This window comes from Giraffa tippelskirchi, chromosome 13, assembly GCF_054371585.1.
Source record: "Giraffa tippelskirchi isolate mGirTip1 chromosome 13, T2T-mGirTip1v1.2.pri, whole genome shotgun sequence".
NCBI classification, from domain to species: domain Eukaryota; kingdom Metazoa; phylum Chordata; class Mammalia; order Artiodactyla; family Giraffidae; genus Giraffa; species Giraffa tippelskirchi.
Window position 1 is genome coordinate 15819277 of NC_137287.1, and position 20969 is coordinate 15840245.

The following is a 20969-nucleotide window of genomic DNA, read 5'->3' on the forward strand; positions in this document are numbered from 1 at the left end:
GAGTTGCAGCCGGGACTTAGTTCCCCTCCCAGGGTCCAAAAGCAGGTAGAGTCAGGGGCAGGGGTAGGCCCCTTGTTTGGCAACTGAGAAGAGGAGGCTTTGGGCACAGGATGCTGGTTTATTTACTGTAGGGTCCCCAGGGCCATCAAAGCCCCCTTGTGGGAACAGGAGACTATTTACATAGCAGGGAGGAAGGAAGCCAGAGACCAGGTCCTGTGCTCCTTCCTGCCCAGAATGAGGAGAGGAAGGGTGTCCTGGATCCTGCAGCCTTTGTCTTGGTGTTCAGATGGATACTTCATACTCCCGTGTATCCTGGAAACAGAGAGATGTATCAGCTGCTGGAGTGGGATGGAGGTGGACGAGACAGCAAAATGGGAGGAGATATCCATAAGGAAGGGGAAAGACCCTCTGTGTGTTTTGTTTGTTTGTTTGTTTGTTGTTTTTTGGCCACAGAGTGCAGGATCTTAGTTCCCCGACCAGGAATTGAACCCATGGCCCCTGCATTAGAAGTGTGGAGTTCCAGTTCACGCTGGAGCCAAATTCTCAGTCCCTTGGTACTAGATTTACCCTTGAAGTTCCCTTAAATTGCCCATTAAATATAGAATGGGGTGATCTCAGACGTAGATCAACACGCTTGTTATCTTCCAGCACAGGAGCAAATGGCTTTTCTTTGGTCGAATACCAAATAAACTAACTGATTTAAATACCCCTCGTATAAGAAAAATTTGCCTTTAAATAGCAAAAGACACTGTCTATCAAATGATAGAGTCTTTACTACTGGACTGCCAGGGACATCCAAGACTGTTTTTAAAATAACATTGGTCACTGGGAGTTTGGTGGCCATGGGATGTGAATGGGGCTGAATCTGGCCGATGGATATGTTTGGTTCACTCTACAGTATCTTAACATCACATAAAAATTGAAATTTCTGGATCTTCTTGGACAATTGGAAGATCTGGCAATTGAGCCTAGGTTTCCGCCAGAGGATGAGATGGTTGGGTGGCATCACTGATTCAATGGACATGAACTTGGGCAAACTCCAGGGGATGGTGAAGGACAGGGAAGCCTGGCGTGCTGCTGTCTGTGGGGTTGTAGAGTCAGACACGACTTGGCAACTGAACATCAATTCCGCCACAAACTGGATGGAGTACAAGTTTTCCAATTAGCCATGGTCCCCACCACTCCCTATTGACCCACTGACTTGCTTTGTTCACTGACGTGGCCTTTGTAGGCAGCTGAGTTTGCAGTTCCCAAGACTAATACTACAGAGACCTTGAGAGAAGCTTATAGGGTCCCAGGGCAGCAGAGGGATGGGGCACTCTAGGGAAGGGGAAAGGCTCACCCCAGCTTCATACAGTGGATTGCTGAAGTCTGACTCCACCGTGATGGGGCTGTAGGAATGGGAGCCCGAAAAGCCGAAGAGGGATTTTCCCTGTAGCCTGGGAAAGGAAGGAGATAGAGGGGCTTATCGAGAAGTGAGCCCCTAACCCCCCCTCACCCGGGCTTCTGTGCCAGGCAGGCAGGACGTCTGCCCTGGCCAGCAGCTTCCCGAGTCGGGTACTTACTTGGTGTAGTATATGTAAACGCCACTGCCAAGGATGATGACCAAGCCCAGGGGCAGCAGAATGGCCAAGGCGAGGTTCCCACCCTCCAGCTGCCGTGATGGGTCGGTGGTCTGGGTCACTGGAGAGAGGAGGAGAGGGCAGTGAGCTGGCGCTGGGCCTACCTGGGCTCTCCCAGCCTCCTGCCCTGGGCCCTGAACCCCTGGGCCCTCACCCCGCCGGGGACCTGGCCTCCTGCCCCCGGCCTCTGCCTTGCCCTCCCAGCTCGGCCAGGCCTGGGTCTCCACTGTGCCCTCACTGACCTTCCAGTTTTCGGTTGTCCAGGAGCTCCTCAAAGGCCACTGCAGGGAGAGGAGGGGGAGGGGACGGGGTCTGAGCCAGGGAGGGAAGGAGGCTGCAGAGAGGGCTGGGAGCCCGGTGGGGCTGGGTTGGACAGCCTGGTTTCTCTGCCCTCTGCTCAACCTAAGCATGATCCTTCCCTCAGTGGGGGCAGGGCCTTGGTCCTCCTTCTCCAGACCCCTGGGGAGTCTAAACCCACCAGGTCTGTAGAATTTGTCAAAAATAGGGAAACTGAGACCAGTTCAGAGGGCAAGGGACTGCCAAACCAAAGCCCCCTGTCCTACTTCCCTTAGGATGAGTCCATGACCTCGAACTTCCCCAGGGCTTGTGGATCTACCTCTGAGGATGAGAGCCCATGGGAGGTGAACGGGAAACTCAGCAGGGTCTCAAATGTGCTACCTGACTTTCCCCGCCCTGTCACATCCCAGACTCTGCTATGCCCCTTCCTGCCCTGCCTGCCCAGGCACCTTTGCAGAGTGGAGGCTGGCTGGTCCACTGGGAGGGGTGACCGGGCACACAGGTGATGGTGACCTCGCCGATGAGCTCAAAGCCCTCATAGCAGAAGAAGCGCAGAGACTCGCCGGCCTGGTAGTGATGCTTGTATAGTGTCTGGTAGCCGTTCTCTGGCACCCCAGGGTTCAGGCACGGCTCGTACTTCACTGTGGGGAAGAGGTCAGCCATGGGCCAGCTGCACTGTGAGCAGGCCACCCAGCCACCTGTCCCAGGGTGTCCCCAGACTCACAGGCGCACTTGGGGACCCGGTCGCTCCACTTGGGCGTGCCCGTGTCCCGGCTGTAGCAGGTGAGCACGGCCGCCCCCTCCAGGCTGTACCCGGGCAGACAGCGGTACTGGACGTGGGAGCCAACAGGGAAGCCGGCATCCGAGGTGGTGCGGTGCCCATTGGTGATCTCACCCGGGTCGGCACAAGTCATGACTGTTGGCAAGAGGGCAAAGTCAGGGGGAGCCGGGGCCTTAAAAGATCTCCTAGAAGCTGAGAGCTGGGGAAGCCCTGAGCTGTGGGCCATCTCCTCGGGGCAGACCCCCCCACCACCACCACCTCCCACTCCTTCCTCAGAATGAAGAGAGCAGGAATTGGAAAAACTTTTAAAATTCAATGCATTTTACACATCAGGTTTCCAGTATTGTTGCCTGGAGAATTCCAAGGACAGAGGAGCCTGGTGGGCTACTGTCTATGGGATCGCAAAGAGTCAGACATGACTGAGCGGAGCTCACACTTTTCTTCCAGAAAACCGAGTGTGTGGGGCAACCTGGGCCTCAATCCCAGGGTGAAATTTGAAATAGTGAACCACTCAGCCAGAGCAAACCAGCTAAATGCCCGCCGTGTCAGCCCTGCCTGGCAAATCATCAGCAGAAGAGGGGCCCAGCCTTCCTGCTTCCCTCATTTTCAGCCCAGTCTGCTCACTTTTATTGCCTGCCTGGCCCCTGTGGGCATCTGTTCACAGACATGCTATGGAAGAGTCCCAGGCAAAGCCATTTCTTATATACAGACCTGTGCAAGGCACGCTGCTAAATGTTTTACAAACACATTATTATATACCCTGATGAGGGGTCAAGGTCACTGTCATCTCCCTTGGGGCTCAGAGTTCAAGGCAGTCAAATGACTGGCCTATGGTCACTCAGTTAGGAAGTGGCAGAGCTGGAACTGTTCAGGGTCACAGCCATGGAGCACTGGGCTGAGTTTCAGAGACCTGGGTCTCAGCTCAGCTGAAGGCTGTGTGAGGCCTTGGGCAGGTCCCCTCCTTAGCCCTGGGCAGCTGGACCAGGCCCTATCCCTTCTGGGTCCTGCTCCCATCTCTTCCTGTCCCTGTCCCATCCTATCTGGTTTCCGGGTTAGACATCCTGTGAATCCTTCGAGGAAAGGGGACCTGTGTCAACTAGAAAGTTTTCCTGGTGTCCAGTCCAAATCTGGCTTCCTGAAACTTATCCTCATTGGTTCCACCATTCCTCCTAGGTTTCAGATGAAAGATCTACAGCCCCATATCCTGGTGACAGGCTTCCCAAAATTTGGTGAAAGTGACAAGATGCCACCCCGCTTTTCAATCCTAAAAGATAAACACTCCCAGCTCCTTTAAGTGTCGCCTCCTCTGTGAAATCTCCAGCCCTATCTGTGGGGTGATGAACACCCCCTCTTCCCACAGCCCTTCTTCATACTTATAGCAGCTAGTACTCACTGTTTACTATCACCAGGTACTAACGTGAAAAACTTTTCATTTGCTTTTCACAACACCCTATTCCTACTTCACGGATGAAAAAACTCAGAGATGTTAAATACCTTGCCTGAAGTCACCCAGCACTTAGCACTGTAATATCTTAAGTATCTGTCCCTCTCCCAGACTGTGAGCTGTGAGCTCTGTCTCCGAAGGGAGGGTTTCCAACTTCTCTGTACAACCCCAGCCTCAGCCCAGCACAGCACTTTATTGACTGCATTGAAAATTAACCAAGTTCTCTGACGAGCTGAGGCCCCAGCAAAGTGGCTCCCCGTAATGTCAAGGGCTGAGGACTGAGAGACTGGAGAAAGGTCTAGAACAAGAAAGGGGATGATCGGGCGGGCCAGGTAAGGGGTGGAACTCAGACGGGGCAGAGGCAGGGTCAGGAGACTGCAGGGGCGCGGCCACGAAAAGATGAGGCAGGTCCTAGAGGACCAGGGTCATGAACCAGGAGAGCGCAAGACGGAGGGATGTAGCCATGGGAAGTTGAGACTGGGGACCAGAGAGGGCAGTTTCAGGACACCGAGGAGCAGAGGAATGGTATACCCACTGGACATATGGTCAGGGCCTGAAGAAGATCTGGGCAAGACCTAGAGCGAAGGGGTGGACCCTAGACAAAAGAGGGGCGGGGACAAGATGGGACGAAGCAGGGCGTAGAGGGGATGGGCGGGGCCCAACCAGAGCAGTGAAACACAGGTGGGCGGGGGCGGGGCCACGAGAGGACGGGGCGGGGCCATAAGGGACAGGGGCGGGGCCCGGGCTCACTCTTTTGGCAGGCGGGCGGCGCTGCGCTCCAGGACAGGTCCCATTGGCAGGTGAGAATGTCGGAGCCGAGTAGCTCATAACCAGGCTCGCATTGATAAGTAAGCACCGTGCCCCGGATCAGGTCCCCGTGGGAGGCCGTCCTCCAGCCCCACTCCGGAGGCGGCAGCTCGGGGCACGTGTCGTTCCTCGGGACTTCTGCAGGGGAGAGACAGAGAGTTTGGAGGCTGTCCTGCGACTCAAGGCGTCCTTCCAGCCTTGGGGGCCTCTCTGACCTGCGGGACCCCTGCCCATCTCGGGACCCTAGGCCTTCGTACCTTTGAAGTGCAACACGAAACCCTGGCCCAGACCCGGGTTGGGGGGTCCGGGCGGTGCCTGGAACTGCAGCGTGAGGTCGGACCCAGAGGAGAGGAGGCGGCGGCGCGGTTGAGGCCCTCGCAGCTGGGCCAGGACTCGGGCACTGGGACCGTCGCCATCGAACAGCGTCAGCATATCGCCTTCGCGCACATTCAAGCTGCAGAGTGGGGGATGGGTTATGATCAGCCCCTCCCATCCAGTTCTGCCCAATCCTAACTCGGTTCATTACTAACCTTACCTACTCTCCAGTTACCTATCCCATGCCTCAGGTTTGGATAAATTATGGGCTTCTCCATGCTAGCCGCTCCAGGTTCCATTGGCTTCTCTCGATTTCTGCTTCCCAATCCCCAACTCTGCTCACTGCTAACGCCTTCTACTCCCCAGTCCCTTCTCCATCACCAGGTGATGCTCAACTCCAAAAGCCTGTGATTGGTCAGGCTCAACTCCAGCTCTGACCAACCACAGGCCATGCTCATTACCACCTTGCCCAATTCTAGGCCCCTCCTGAGTACCTGCTTTTTGAGCTATGCCCACTCTAGTTTTGTCCAGGCACATGACCACCTCACATCAAATGAGCTCACTGGATTTCCCCCACACCTATACTCATCTTGTGTGCTGCTGCTGATGCAACATTTGGGCCTGGGTCCCCGGAAATCACTCCACAGGTGGCCTTGGAAACAGTCAAACAGTGAGACTCCAGACCAGAGCCCCCTTTTCACAATAGCCCCTGAGGAAGGCTGCATTACCCCATTTGCTTCTCCAAGGTTGTCCAACCAATACATGATTTGTCCCTAGGTCTACTTGATGTCCCACACCCCCATCCTGAATCCTTATACACCTCTTTCATCTGAACATATATCCACCGAATCATGTGAAAAAGCTCAAGACAGCTGGGCTGAGAAAACAGGGCAGTGCATTGTCATACCACACTTGGCTGAGCCCACATCCATAGCACCCTCTGTGGTACCCAAACGTACATCTCAACTTGGAGCAAGATGCGTTTTTCTTCCTGGACATGCAGACCCCACACACAGTCTTGGCCAGGGCTATAGCTCTGGGGCCAATCCGGAGAGAGGACCACACCAGCTGGCTCTGACAGCTCCCCTCCACACATGGCTAGGGGAGAAATCGTGTCAGATTCAGGATCCAGGAGGGCATGCAGTCTCCATTTCACCACCATTCACCACCACTTCCAACTCTGTGCACCATACCTCCTCCCGGCCTTCTATTACCTATTTCCCACCTGATTCTTGCCACACTTAGTCCTGTTGTGTCCAATCCCAGCCCCACTCTTAACTCACCACACCCACTCACCAACCGATGCATCACCACCCAATCTCTGACTTAGCCCAGCTCCAGCCCTAGCTCTTGAAGATATTTGTGTTATGATCCCTGAATTCTGTAACACGCCCACCAACTACTTAGCTAAGAAAACCGAGCTGAGCCTCTGAAAAGGACAGGGATTGATCCAAGGCCTGGATTTACTAGGTTCTCCTTTCTGATGGCCTTCCTAGGTTCCCCGGCTCAGGAGGTAGCCTGTGGACTGAAGGAAGTCTAGGGCGGTGGAAGCCTCACCCTTGCAGGCCGGCTCCGTGTCATTCCAGTGGGGTTCTGTAGGATCCACACATTCGATGACATTGGGGGGGCCAGGGGGCTCCAGGGCATATCCTGGGAGGCACGAGAAGGTGGCCAGTGCCCCTGGGCGGTACTCAGGGTCCGTGGTGGTGACGTTGCCATGTGCCAGAAAGGGGGCGAAGCAGCGATCTTCCTCAAAGGCTAGAGAGGAATCAGTCACAGGAAGTAAACATTAGGACAGGGACTTCCCTGGCAGTCTGGTGGTTAAAACTCTGTGCTTCCAATGCAAAGGGCGCAGGTTCAATTACTGGTCAGGGAACTAAGATCTCACATGCCATGTAGCCAATAAATAAATACTTTCAAAAAATACACACACATACATATTAGGACGGGCCTCTAAGGATCTCAGACTGGGGAACTGGGCTGAATTCCAGTGTGGTTTGGCCCCCCAGTGGGCTATTTAAAATCGAATGCCCTTGGGTTTAGCTTTCACTCTCCAGTTTCCCCCAAACCTTAGCATTCTTCATTGGCACATTTATGTTAGCTCCTTGACCTCTAGACAGAGGTTGAGACTAGTCAAATCCCAGCCACTATTCTATAGATGAGGACACCAGGTCCACAGACAAAAAGCCATTTGCCCCATGTCACAGGGTGGGGCAGAGGCAGAACCAGACCTTAAGCTCAGATTCCTTGATTCCCAGCCAGAGACACTTGGCTCTGGAAGCTGCAATGGACTGAGGGGGAAAGGGTGTCTTTGGAGACTTGGCTCATGTAGTTGTGCTCGCTCCTCAAAAATAACAGTTGACTTCTGATCATCCCTAATAATCCATACTGTGGCTGGAATCCAAAAATGAGGCAAACACAAAAAGCTACTTATTTAACTTTGGGCTAAGGCAGTGAAAATGAACATTTGTAGAGCATTTTAGTTTTTACCCATCTGAGTCATATCTTAGCTGCAAAGACTCATGTAAGATTCCGGTCCCTATGATACAGAAAGAGTCTGAAGCCCATGGAGCAATAGTGACCCATAATTATGGAAGCAGGCTTCAGACGTAGAAATTCTCTTTGCAGTCTCAGAATCTAATATGCAATTTATTTATCAGATCCGCTGTTCTATTTCACTGTTACTTAACCTGGTAAGGTGTGATGTCCAAATGCTATGCACCCATCAGGGCACAGTGCCAATTCTCTTTCTCCCTTGATTCATATCAGAAACTAGCCCCTTTCATCTCTGTACATTTCACTTTCTTTGTCTTTTTCCTGCTACTGTTTGCATAAATCCTCCACTTGAGACACAGTGAAACTCTATGTATCCCAGATATATCAGGCTTTTCTCTACCTCTCTCCTGTTGCTCACACTGTTCTTTTATCTGAGATGCTCATTTCCAATCTTTGTCTTTTAAAATTCTCTCTATCCTTTAAGTCCTAGTTCAAATGACTCCTCCTATGATCACTGACTTCCTTGCTTCTACTTGTCTGGCGTCCAGTCTTTCTTCCTCTGTTAAGAGCACTCCTATTTTCATTTTGGGTCGCATGCCCTCCCCACTTCCAGTCCATGAGGTTCAGCTGGGGCCAACGAGGAATGGACGTGTGACATGGATCTGCCAATCATTATACCACCTGACAGTGACTGACTCAGGCATAGACATCTGACCTAAGCCAGGACAATGAAAGCCTTTCCTGGCATCTTCGCTGAAGCTCTTAGAAAAGTGGTATGCTTTCTCTCTTTTTGATGGAGTTACTAAAGCTGGTGGTATGTAAATCTGGAACTGCTAGGTACACAGACTGAGAGTCTGCCTAAGAATGAAGCCAGCCAAGAGGAAAGAAAGGAGAGATGAAAGCAACTGGTCTCTTGGCTGTGTATCTGAGACCAGCTGTACCTGGATCCAGCCATACCTGAAGCTCAAGTAGAAAGGTCACCTCAGGAAATTAGATGGAATCTTTGTCACTTGGGGATGGGGAGGCAAGTCAGTTTTTAGGAATCCAAACATGGAGATGAGCAGAGATGGAATATGTGCTTGTGACCATGCCCAGGCATCAGGAAGAAGGGAAAGTTGGGGAGTTGGGGCCCCAGAGGGAAGGCTGTTACCTTCAAATCGGAGGCTTAGCAGCAGGGGATTGGCAGGTGTCTCTGAAAGCAGCTCCACATAGAGGGACTGGGCGTCACTGATGAGACCCCGCTCCGGGACATCATCCATGTCTGAATCGTAGATCACTGGCGAGAGAGGACTGCCCCCTGAGCGTACCATCAACCTGGGATGGACAGAGGTGGTCAGAAGCTTGGCTTCCTCTTGGAAGCTGCCTCACCTCTTGCCTGCTCTCCTAACTTAGTTTCATAGCTATTACTTTCAAATATTAACTATATGCCTTGGACTCTTCTAAGCCTGTACACATTTTATCTCATTGAATTCTCACAAGAACCCTCAAGTCAGATACTATTATTATTCCTCATTTTATCGATGAGTAAATTGAGGCACAGAAAGAGTAAGTAACCTGTCCAGCATCACATAGCAGCTAGTGACAGACCTGGGGTACCAGTTTATTAGATAAAGAGTGAGGATAGTGATAATGATGGTAAACACATTTAGAGTGCTTACAGTGTGCTGGTCACTCCCACATCCAGCATTTACATTTTTAATTCATTTGTCCTCACAGAAACCATAAGAGGGAGCTACTATTATCTCCATTCTATAGATGATGAAAATGAGGCACAGAGAGGTTAAGTGATTGTCTCAGTTTGCACAGCTATACTGCCTAAGAAAGGAGGAGGACTGACCTCCATTTGACATAGATCCCAACTGGGATGCCCCCAATCTGCCTGCCTCCCCACGGTAGCCTTGCTATTTCCTTGAAGTGGGAACCTCTGACCCAAGGCTCAGACCCTCACCGGTCATTGTCCTCATCGAGCGAGACTCTCTCGAAGTGGAGGTGCAGCCGGCGCCCCTCGGCTGCTTCAATGACCCAGCGGCAGGTGAGGTTGGGCCCTGCAGCTCCCCCGGGCTCAGGGGACACGATGCGGCCAAGAGTAGCATTGTGGATGGTGCCCCCACAGGATGCTGTGGGCAGAGGGGCAGCAGGTTAAGGTGACTAGTCCTTGTCCCATCTTCACAGCTGTTGCGCCCACACCTCTTCCTGGGCCTTGGCCTTGGGATGACCTCTGCCCTACAGGCTCACCCCAGGACCTTTTCCATGTCACTACCCAGGTAAGGAACCAGCTCTGGAATAGAAAAACCCCAGGATGGACACCCCACCCCCAGGATGGGGACTCCCCAAATATGGACACCCTGGGGTGGAGAGTTCTGAGGGATTCCCCCCAGGTGGCACTAGTGGTTAAAAACAAAACAAACAAAACCCGCCTGCCAATGCAGGAGTCGTAAGAGATGCAGGTTCGATCCCTTGGTGGGGAAGATCCCCTGGAGGAGGGCATGGCCACCCACTCCAGTATTCTTGCCTGGAGAATCCCATGGACAGCGGGCTGGGCAGGCTACAGTCCATAGGGAAGCAAAGAGTTGGACACGACTGAAGCAACTTAGTACACACGCACATGCATGTGCCCCCAAACTGAAGCTCTCGGATGGCAAATACTCAGGATAGGACCCCAGGATGAAGGCTCTCCAGTACAGAGACCCTCCAGATACAGACCCCAAAAGCGATTTCCTCTAGGTTGAGGGTTATCCAAAACAGGGGCCTCCAGAATGGTGACTCCTCACGTGGGGACCCTCCAGGAATTCCCTGGCAGTCCAGTGGTTAGGATTCCATGCTTCCACTGCTAGGGGCATGGGTTCAATCCCTAGTCAGGGAACTAAGATCTGGGAACCCTCCAGGTGGGATTTCTCCAGATGGAGACCCTCCAAGGAAGGAGACACCAAGGATAGAGACCCTTAGGGTGAAGAGCTCCAGAGGGAGACCCTAGGATAGGGACTCTTCAGGATAAAAAAACCCCTTCACGATGGGTGCTCCCCAAAGATAGAGATCCCCAAAGACAGCCCCCTCCAGTAGGGCTCCTGGGACAGAAAGGAACAGGAGACTCACCTACACAGCTGGGAGGCTCACTGCTCCAGGCTGGCCGGGTGCCATTGAGGCAGACGAGGGTCTCCTCTCCCTGCAGCTGGTAGCCTGAATCACAGTGGAAGGTGGCAGTGCCTCCAGGGTGAAGGTCTGTCACACTCACGTCCCCGTGAGCTGGCCGGGGAGGAAAGCCGCAGCTCAAGAGGTAGGCTGGATCAGGCAGAGAAGTAGAAGACCTCACTTTCCCATGCCACCCTCTCTCACTGGCCCCCCAGCACTTCCTCCCTTCTTTTCACCACCCCGCCTTCAGGGGAACACACTGGCTCCATGCTGGAGTCCTTACGTGGACACATTTTTTCACAAGGAGGTAATTTCCAAACTCCTGATATCCCCTAATCTTTGGCCCCCATTTTACAGATGAGATGATAACCTGAGACCCAAAGAAGTTCTGGACCCTAACTAGCACTCATTGGCTGTGTGACCTCAGGCAAATCAGTTGACTACTTTGAATCCCATCCAGCTCTAATAATAACACATGGTATTTGCAGAGCCCTCTCAGCTTCCAAAATGAGTTCATGCATTGCTTTTGTGGAGGAAAGCTGTGACCCACTTTCCAGATGTAGAAATTGAGGCTCCAAGTTATTAAGTGGCTCATATTATTTTCTCCTCTCCACACCCACAGACTTCCTTCCACTGAGGTGCATTGTGGTACTATATCCTCAGCTCTCATCCAAAGGAGTCACAATAAACTCCTTTAGAAAGTATTTTGCCATTAAAGACTCTAATACTCAGTGCCCTTTGAGTAAGTCCTCCACAGAAAGTAAATTGCTAGGGAAAGCTCTGCTTTCCCTAAGGAATTGGTTTGTCTTCTTTCCTGTCATGAGAGCTCTGTAATTTCTCTTTTTGCACTGGTTGCTGGGAAGCTCAGAACCAGATGGAGTGAGACTTGCTCCGTGTAACAGTGGCTTGTCCATCCACAATTTTTTCCGGTCGTGCTGCTCAGCCTGTGGGATCTTAGTTCCCCAGCTAGGGATTGAACCCAGGACCTCAGCAGACACAGCACAGAGTCCTAACCACTGGACCACCAGGGAATTTCCATCCACATTCTTTTTTTTTTTTCCAAATTTAATAAACATTACCTGGTGCCAATTTTTTCCTACTTATTCTATTTAATTTTATTGCTTGTGGTCTATTTTTGAAAGCCTCCTGAAATTCTTGCAGTCATATGAGATAAAACAAATAAATAGAAAGTGCATTGGTAATCAATGATGGACTCTGAACTTGATCCTGACAGAGCTCTGTGTGTCTGGTTAAGCAGAGCTCATCAAGAAGGCCTTCCTGGGGACTTCTCTGGTGGTCCAGTGATTAAGAATCCATCTTGCAATGCAGGGGAAGCTGGTTCCATCCCTGGTCAGGAAACTAAGATCCTACAAGCCACTGCAACTAGAGAGCCTGTTACTGCAACAAAATATCTTGTATGAGTCAGTGAAAATCATGTGTGCTGCAGCAACTAACACCTGACACAGCCAAATAAACAAAATAAAATAAAGTGGTAGTAATTTTTAAAAGCTGGCAGGGGTGCTTCCTGGAGGAAGTACCTCAAAGGTGGGTCTTATAGGAGGGGCAGGCTGTGGTCAGCGGAGGGTCCAGCTTGTCTAGGCATTTGCTTTTTCTGACTCTCCAGTCCCGAGTGATTCTGTTAGAGGCCTAGTCTCTCCCTCAAAATTCAACAAGCATTTCCTTGGCTGAGTCCGAGGGCCAGAGGTGAAACAGACTAAAGCCTTGCCTTCAGGAGTTCATGGTCTACTAAGATCAACACAAATACAACCTTGTAGATCATAGGATTTGGGCATTCCCTAGTGGTCCAGTGGTTAGTGACACTGAGCAGGGCCCTGTGGGCTTCTGAGCACAAAGTCTTTCTGTGTCCCTCATTTTTTGGTTATAGGAAACAGCCTTCATTCAGCCTCTATGACCTTCCCTCAGTTCTAATGAGCAGATTCTAGCAGCTATTAATTAGGGAAGGGAGGGGATGCTGAGGCCAGGGACAGTCAAGAGAAACAATAGTGGGACTTCCTTGGTGGTCCAGTGGCCAAGACTCTGATCTTCCAATGCAGGGGGCCCGGGTTCAATCCCTAGTCAGGGAACTAGATCCCATATGCGGCAACAAAGATCCCCAGTGCTAGAACTATTAATAAAACCCAGAGCAGCCAAATAAACAAGTATTTTTTTAAAAAGAGAAACAATAGTGCACCCGTGGGACATGGTCCTATTTCGCCTTCAATGGATACATGCAATATCTTTGAGCTATTTTGTAGATACTGAAACCCCTGCCAGGAGGGAGACGCTAACGAAAATTAACAATGGTGTGCTGCGCACAAGTTTATAGACCCCAGACCAGTTGGACCTGAAGGTTGATGACGCTGACTTCTACTGACCTCACCACCAACCCATCAGAATAATATCCATGAGCTGATCATGCCCCCTCTGAACAGTTACTATAAAACTTCTCATTGTTTTCTCTAAGTTGGGACACATGGTCTTGAGGTCATTAGCCAGCTCTGGGCCCCTTTGTCTGGCAAAGTAACAAAGCTCTTCTTTTCTACATCACCCCAAACTCTGTCTCTGAGATTCGATCCAGGACTGGTGTACAGAGAAGCTGAGTTTTCAGCATCCTTAGGGCTTGGCAATTTCACTGCTGAGCCAGGGTTCAATACTCGGTAGGGGATCCTGCAAGTCACACAGTGGCCAAAACAAAACACCCCCCCTCCACCGGCAAAAAAAACACAAAACCCCAAACACTGTGATTTGAATAAACTTTAGCTTCTGTGATGGCTCACTATGACCGACAGACTCAAGCCTGAATACTTTAGATTGAAGGGGCTTGAAAGCCGCTTCCACAGCTGGGTCTAGCCCAGACTATCCATCTTCAGTTCTCAGTACCCATGACCCATATATCTTACATGATATAGTTTTGTGACTCCTTATGGTCCCAATTCCATGTATTTTTCACATAATTTCCTCTACCTGCAAGGCTCTTGTCTCACTTTTCCTCATTTTTCAAGGAATAACTGAAGTACCATCTCCTCTGGGAAGTTTTCCTGACCCCCCCCCCAATAAAGTTAGTTTTTTTTTTTTGTCTATACAGAATCCACATGCATAATTTTATCATCACATTAATGCCTGCCTATTGCCACTGTGAGACTGAACCAAACTGTTTTTATTTTGTCCCCTAAAAACCTAGCCTTGCTGATCAATTGATGCCACCAAGAGTCAATGTGGAGCAGTGCAAAGAGCACTGATTTAGAGACGGGCAGACCTGAGCTCCAATTCCAGCTGCACACTGTATTTGCTGTATGGCCTCGAACACATGACTTTGCCTCTTGGGCCTTTCATCTGTAGATGACAATAACAATTCCTATCATTGAGGATTGGCCTTAGAGAAAATAAATACACCAAGCACCTGGAATTAGAAAGTCCTCAGAAAATGTTAATCACTTGCCCCTCAGCCTCAATTAATAAATGACTGGGGGTCAGGGACTTGAGGATCTGACTTCTGAATCTGCAATGCATTTGCTAGTGGCCAAACCATCCTTGTAAGCTTTAGGGCTTTGTCTTCCTCTCAGAGACAGAGTTGACAATGGCCACCCCCAGGGCTACTGTGAGAAGGGGAGGAAAGGAGAGTTGGTGAAAGAGTTTTGTAAATGGGAACGCTGGTTGGCCCTGGGGTGAGGGGTGATGGAGCCTTTGACCATCCAGAGAAGCTAATGGGGACCCTGTGGATCAGAAGGCCCAGTTAATGGAGACTGGCAAGGGCTTAAACAGGTCCTCAGTCCCAAAGGGGCCAGAAGAAGCTGCAGAACAAGGAAGACTGAGGTAGGTCATGAAGGCCCATTTACACAGTAGCCCTGCTTCCCCAGATGTTCCATTTAGCCTAACGAGTCCTATTTTCAATGCACGAGGGATGTGGCTGCTTAAAGGAGCCAGTGGGGAGCCGTTTTGCAATATCTGAGGCATAGCCCTCAGCCTTGGGCCCTCGAGGCCTGCCCTTGCTCCCCAGCAACCAGGCCCTGACCACCAACATGTACCCCAACTCACTGGTCTCTCTACAGGTAGGTTTGCTGACTCCACCTTGCACACCTGACCCCGTGGGACAGGTCCAGAAGAAAGATCGCAGGACAGGGTGTGAGGAAGGGATACAGGTTGCCTGTATCCTGGATAAAATCACAAGGGATCCAGGGTCTGCAGAGCTCACAAGGGGGCAGCAAAGCCATGAGATGACATGAGGGGACACAATTCCCTCTGTGTTTCTGAGCCAAGGAAGGGATTTTGGAGATGGCAACAATGTCCAGAAAAGGACCGTGGGCTGGGCCCCTGGCCTCATGCACGCGTGTATGCTAGAACATGCACTTGCATCGCGGGAAGGTTTCCATACACACAGGCAAATATGGATGAACACGTGTGTGTAGGCTGTCTGTGGGCAGGTGCTGGAGAATGCAAGCATGCGCAAACACATCCCCTCTTTCCTGCCCGCTCCCCCGGAAGTCAGCAGGATCTTTTTAGGTCACAAATCTGAGGCTGTCACTATCTTGCTTAAAACATTTCGAAGTGGCTCCTTCTCCCCATAAGGATAATGTAGTCTGAGAACTCCTCACTGAACCTGGTAAGGCCCTTTGTGATCCAAATCTGACCTACCTCCCAGTCTAGTCTTTTCGCCTATTTCCCCACCACTTTCTGGGCTTTCCCTGTAATGGCAATGATCAACATTTTTGAGCCCTCTTTGGGCACCAGACACAGTTTTAAGCACTTGTATCAATTCATCTGATCTTCCTAATAATGTGATGAAGTAAGTATCATCATCCTCATTTTTCAGTTAAGATGATGCAGTCCAGAAAGGTTAAGTAACTCACCCTTGGTCACGCAGGACAATTCTATATTCCATGCTGAGTGACCTCAACTCCTCTGGGTGGGGTGTCACAATTCTTATTCTCCTCTCTGGGTCTTGGGATATGTTTTTTCATCCATCTAGACATCTGCCTTTCTCTTTCTGTCCTTCCCACCCTTTCCCTAGTTAACTCATTTCAGGTGTCAGCTTAGTCATTACCTCCTCCAAGGAGGTGTTCCTATATTCCTTACAGAGTAAATTTAGGTCCCTTTGACATTTTGCCCATGATTCTTCCATCATAGGGATTGGGGTCCTATCTCACTGGATTATAGTCATCTTGATTATTTGCCCATCTCCCTTCCTAGATTCCGAGTTTCCTTTACTGTTGGCTTGTTTAGTCTTATCCCCAAGGATAACCCAGGGCCAGTATGAAGTGGGCTCTGGATAAAGATTTGTTGAGAAAATGAAAGAACTGTCCTTTGGATAGGTGCACACCCAGACACAGATCTGTGTGTGAGATAAGTGTGTATAGGTCTCCTCTGGGGCTTCCCTGGTGGCTCGTGGTAAAGAACACTCCTGTCAATGCAGGAGATGTGGGTTTGATCCCAGCATCAGGAAGATCCTCTGGAGGAGGAAATGGCAACCCACTTCAGCATTCTTGCCTGGAAAGTCCCATGGACAGAGGAGCCTGGCAGGCTACAGTCCATGGAGTCGCAAAAGAGTCGGACACGATTTAGCAACTAAACAATAAGAAGGTCTCCTCTGAGGATTCTGCCCCTCACCATCCTAGTCAAGAGGAAAAGGCTTTGACATCAACCTGAGCTTAGCAGGCCTGTGAGATATCCCCTGAGCCCAGTGTGGCCCCTGCCTTTCCACCAGGACCCCGAAGTCCTCACCCTGATAGTGGATCTTGAAGCCAGCACCCCTGGGGACCCGTGGGCTCTGGAAGTGCAGGAGCAGCCGGTTGGTGGGACTCCGAAGGACCTGTCCTTCACCCAGCATGGAGGAGTTAGCCAGGAGTCGGGGGGCCAGACCTGGAGACCCCCCACCAGCCAGCACCAGAAGTTCCTCCTCCCGAGACAGGTTCAGCGTCTGCACCTAAAGAAGCCAGACCCAGACCCGCCAGGGCAAGTCAGCCAGGGTGGTAACCCCCTAAATCCCCCGCCCTTTTTCCTGTATATAACATCACAGTGACCCTGGCCAAGTTGTAGAACTCTAGGAGAGTTTGTGAGAGCCTCAGAAACCAGGCTTATCGGAGAAAACAAGTTCTCTGATTCTTAGGCCAAATCTGTACACACCCCTGGGCCCAGAGGAAAGGGTTGGGAGGTTTCACAATCGGATGCTTAATGCAGTTACCTGGATCTCAATGCCGTAGCCAGGGTAGACATGGATACTGTACGTGCAGTCCAGGAGCCCCAAGGTGCGGCTGGCTGCGCTCCCTAAATCTGGGGATTCCACATGCCCTTCGCCTTCGGAGATGTTGTTATTACACAGAACTAAAGAGACAAAAGCGCTGGGACTGAGAGAATCTCTGCGTTCGTGCCCTCCCAGCCAAGCAACTCTGGGGGTCCCCATCCATCCTCTCCCCAGCACCCTTCACATCTTAATCCAATGCTTACTCTCCCACTGGCGCCCAGAAATCCCTTCCCCAACTGTCATAATAGATAAAAACCTAGAACGGCGCTGGTACATAGTAAGCAAAGATCAATGCTAGCCTTTATGGTTACTCTTAAGCAGGAGACCCTCTCCTATCTGGACTCCTTCCACACGTGTGCAGCAGCCTCTCCCCTATCCACGCCCTCCTCCTCTCCCACATTCCCCTTCAATCGCCTCACCTGGGCTGGTCACTGTTGTGGTGACAGTTGTCGTGGTGATAATGGTGGTCGTGGTCTCCTCTTCTCCTCCCTCGGGCCCCAGGGGTGGGCCTGGGGAGGCGGGACCGGGAAGGGGCGGGGCTGTAGTTCCTGGGGGTGGGGTCAGCAGCTCTGGCGCGGTGGGGCCTGCCCCTCTACCCCCTTTAGGGGTTACGGCGGTTGTCAGAGGCCCTGTGCCTGGCTCAGTGGCCCGAAGCAGAAAGGGTGCTGCAAGAGTCTGGCCGACTGGAGGGGTTGCTAGTGTGGGGTCTGGATCAGATCCTGGGACAGGGCAAGGGAAGTCAGGGAACAGGAGCAGCAAATTGGTGGGCCTCGGTTGGGGAGCAGGGCTCAGGGAAACTGAGAGTTCCCCATTGAGACCAAAAGACTTCCCCCACAAGGCACAGATCCCCCACCTCTCCCTTCCCCACCCCAGCTTCCCACCGCCTCTCAAGATTTCCACAACCTGCCCTCCACTCTTTTTCTTCTCTCTGTCCAGGCCCTTGCACTCTGACAGTCTCATCGAGCATCTCTGTCTCTCCATTCAGGTCTGGCTCCCTCTCCTGGTTACCCCTTTCTTTTTCCTCTGTCTTTTTCTTTTGCACTCTCTAGAACTCTTGATCTCTGTTTAATATTCTTACCCCTCTCTGATATTATGAATCTAAATCTACTAATCCTTGCTCTTCTCTTTCTTTCTGTGTTTCTTTTCTGCTCTATCTCTGATTCTGGTTCTCTGAGTTTCCATCTGTCTTTCTCTTTGATTGTCTGCTTTTCCGTCTGGCTCTGTTTCTTGATCATTCTGGCTCTCTGTCTACGTCCAGTTTTGATTCTCTCGAACCATTTCTCTGTCTCTGAATTTTACTGGGCTGGTTGCCCATCTCCCTAGGTTAATGTCCCTCCCTCTGCCTCTCACCTTCTGCCACTCTGGGGGCCTCACCCGGCAGGTAGCCCATCTCTGGGCCCTTCCTCAGCAGGGCCCCATGGAGCAGCTCCGCCAAGGCCTCAGAGGCTACTGTGGGGGTCTCACTTCCAGGCTCCGGCAATGCCTCCTCCTCCTTCAGGGGCAGACCTAGGAGATGAAATCATCTGAGCTCTTCCACTGCCCCACACGCCTTCCTTCTCCAGAAAGATCTTTTCCAGAGCTCTTCCTCCCCAGTCAGCTGGGCCAGCAGGAGCTCGGAGGGTCCCAGACTGGGCTGAGAGCCAAGACTGGAGGAGGGGCTTCCCGCTGCCCATCACACCCTCTAGCCCTTTCTTTCTCCCTTTTCCCCTAGGCCGTGTGGGCCCTCAGTAAGCACCTTGGACAGCGCCAGCAAGGCGGAGAAGCGGCGGGTTACTACATTCATTTTTCCCTCAGAGGTGCTCCCCGCAACCCCGGGGCTCTGCGGAGGGTCTGGCAGCACCTCCCAGCCCTTGCTTGCTTCTGCAGTGGTTAGCTTTCTCTCTGGGTTTCTGTCTGCAGTGTGGTTCTCTCTCTTTCTCCGCGCTACCCGCCCCCCCCCCATTCTCTGCAGTCTCTGCCCCCTTCACTGGAGTCTGGCTGGAGGGTCAGAGTGGGGGAGTAAATATCTGGCCTCTGAGCACTGCCGCTGTTCATCTGTCTTTGTCCATTCGTCCAAGAATGTTTGTGTGTGCAGTGCCTGGCATCTCTCCCATCACCTCCATCTCCCACCCAGGTACCCTGCCTGCTTCTGCCGCCTCCGCAGACAGCCCACCCCCCACAACTTCCCCAGCCCTTCTTCCTGGATTTAACCCCTGAGACGCTGCTAAAAGCTCCCCTCGTTCGTTTCCCAACTCAATATATGGGGTTAGAGGCTCCAGGTGCAAGCTAGAAAGCCCTGGCTTGCCCCCCTACTACGTCCGTCAGCTGTGCCCCTCCCCTCCCCCAGGAGCTCAGAAGACGCAGGATGTTCTGAGAAAGAAAGATAGAGAACCCTCCCAGGGGGACCTTCCCGGGGGCCCACCGCCACGCACCCATGTCCTTACCCTGAATCCAGGGACAGCTCAGCAGAAATAGGAACACCAGCTGGGGAGGCGGCGGATGCTGGGCCCTAGGAGTCCCCATGGCGACTCACACCAATTTCTCTCCTCTGCGACTCTCCTAAATAATCTAGCTGTCACCTTTCCTCCGTCTCCTTTTATCTTTCCTGTTAATTTTACCCCCTACTACCAGTTAGTAAGGGAGACAATTTTTCTGCCCTTTGGGATGGAGAGGCAGAACTAGGTAGGGGGTCGCCTGGAGCCCACCCCTCTTTGCCCAATCTCTTCTGTCCTCTGCTGTCGAGTGTGTGGGAGAGGGGGCGCGGCTCCGGCTGCAGGGGGTGGGGCCGAGAAGGGCAAAGGAGCCGGGTCGCCTGGGTTACCCTCTGGCTCAGGCGCCTGGGTCCCCCAGGTTGGCTGGATTCTAAGCTGGGGGAGTGGGTCGAGGCAAAACAGGTCCCGGGGACCTAGGGTGGGGTCGAAAATAGGGAAGGTCCCTACTGTGCTCTAGTGGGGCTTGGTGGGGAGGGGAGGAGAGGGGGTTGCAGAACCTGGAGAGCTGAGGCTCGGGCACTGGAGCTGCGGGAAGAAGCCGAGAAAGGTGTCGAGCCCACGTCAGATCCTGGGGACGGGCGAAGGGAGGGGCCTGTGATTTATTTGGGGGAGGTGGGGGGAGGGAGGAGGAGGAAGTGCAGATGGAGGAAGGAGGGACCACATGAGCCAGGGTCGTAATCCTCACTCCCGCGGCCCCTAGGGGAAGCGAAGGAAACTCTGGTCCCAGCAGTAATTATACCCCCTCCCCCAACCATTCCAGCACATTTGAAAGCTGAATCTTCTCTTCCTGGGGTGCCCAGGGGGGCAGCGTAGCTGGATTCGCGCTTGCTCAGCCTCCCAGTATGCCCCCGGCTTACTTCCAGGCCCTTTCAGAGGAGCTTATGTGGAATGGGCTTTCCCTTCCTCTAGAATGACAGGTTCCTACGTTTGTGAGAAGTCTAAGGGGTGACAGGGTGGGACCTGGGAAGGGGAGACTCCCTTCCCCTTCTAACGTACAACAGGACCCCAGCCAGCTGCCTGGCGGCTTCAACTTTGATTTTTTTTTTTCTCCTGACCTCCTCACACGAGGCCTCCGGAGCGCCCTTTTCAGCACCACCAGAAAGGACAGCTCTTCTCAGCCCCGCCCGAGCTGGCCTGGCCCGCGGCGCGACGGGCGATTGGCTGCGGCCACCTTCAGTATCAATCTGGCTCCCGCCGGGGGCTGGCTCTCGGGAAGGGAAAGGGGGAGGTGGAGTCACAGGCCGACTGGTCTGGGGATCGGCTGACCCACCGACAGGCCGCAGCATCCCTGTCCGCAGTACGCGAGCGCGGGCCTTGTGGATCAGTCCTCGCCCTAGCCCCGCCCCTTAGCTTGCCACACCCCTCTCAG

The 20969-nt window shown here is 52.4% G+C and overlaps 1 protein-coding gene and 1 non-coding gene across 11 annotated transcripts; both read right to left on the reverse strand.

The window, feature by feature from the left end:
* Positions 1-98: 98 nt before the first annotated feature.
* Positions 99-20909, reverse strand: SEZ6L2 (seizure related 6 homolog like 2). 10 transcript variants are annotated; one of them, XM_081553102.1, is made up of 19 exons: positions 20656-20909; positions 19553-19713; positions 18480-18635; positions 17549-17848; positions 17070-17209; positions 16610-16811; positions 10856-11041; positions 9711-9879; positions 8913-9076; positions 6824-7024; positions 6226-6364; positions 5209-5405; positions 4895-5089; positions 2644-2835; positions 2369-2560; positions 1865-1903; positions 1566-1683; positions 1343-1439; positions 99-312 (listed from the first exon to the last, which is right to left on the reverse strand). In XM_081553102.1, the coding sequence occupies exons 2-19, from the start codon at positions 19629-19631 to the stop codon at positions 283-285; spliced, it is 2796 nt and encodes a 931-aa protein (XP_081409228.1). In that variant the 5' UTR covers positions 19632-19713; positions 20656-20909; the 3' UTR covers positions 99-282. The 10 variants fall into 10 exon arrangements, with proteins under 10 accessions (XP_081409228.1, XP_081409232.1, XP_081409229.1 ...); XM_081553106.1 differs by lacking the exon at positions 20656-20909 and having other exon boundaries at positions 17549-17638; positions 18504-18635; positions 19553-19631; XM_081553103.1 differs by lacking the exon at positions 20656-20909 and having other exon boundaries at positions 18504-18635; positions 19553-19631.
* TRNAH-GUG (transfer RNA histidin (anticodon GUG)) lies at positions 11850-11922 on the reverse strand. Its single transcript has one exon. It is a non-coding gene; the product is annotated as a tRNA-His (tRNA).
* Positions 20910-20969: the final 60 nt, after the last annotated feature.

Bases quoted from the DNA above. Each gene is read 5' to 3' on its own strand.
- SEZ6L2 (XM_081553102.1), bottom strand. From the start codon at position 19,631: ATGGGGACTCCTAGGGCCCAGCATCCGCCGCCTCCCCAGCTGGTGTTC. The intron at 9,077-9,710 runs GTGAGGGTCTGA...TGTCCATCCCAG, and splicing joins CTCGATGAGGACAATGACCG to GTTGATGGTACGCTCAGGGG. The intron at 1,440-1,565 runs GTAAGTACCCGA...TTCCTTTCCCAG, and splicing joins GTTTACATATACTACACCAA to GCTACAGGGAAAATCCCTCT.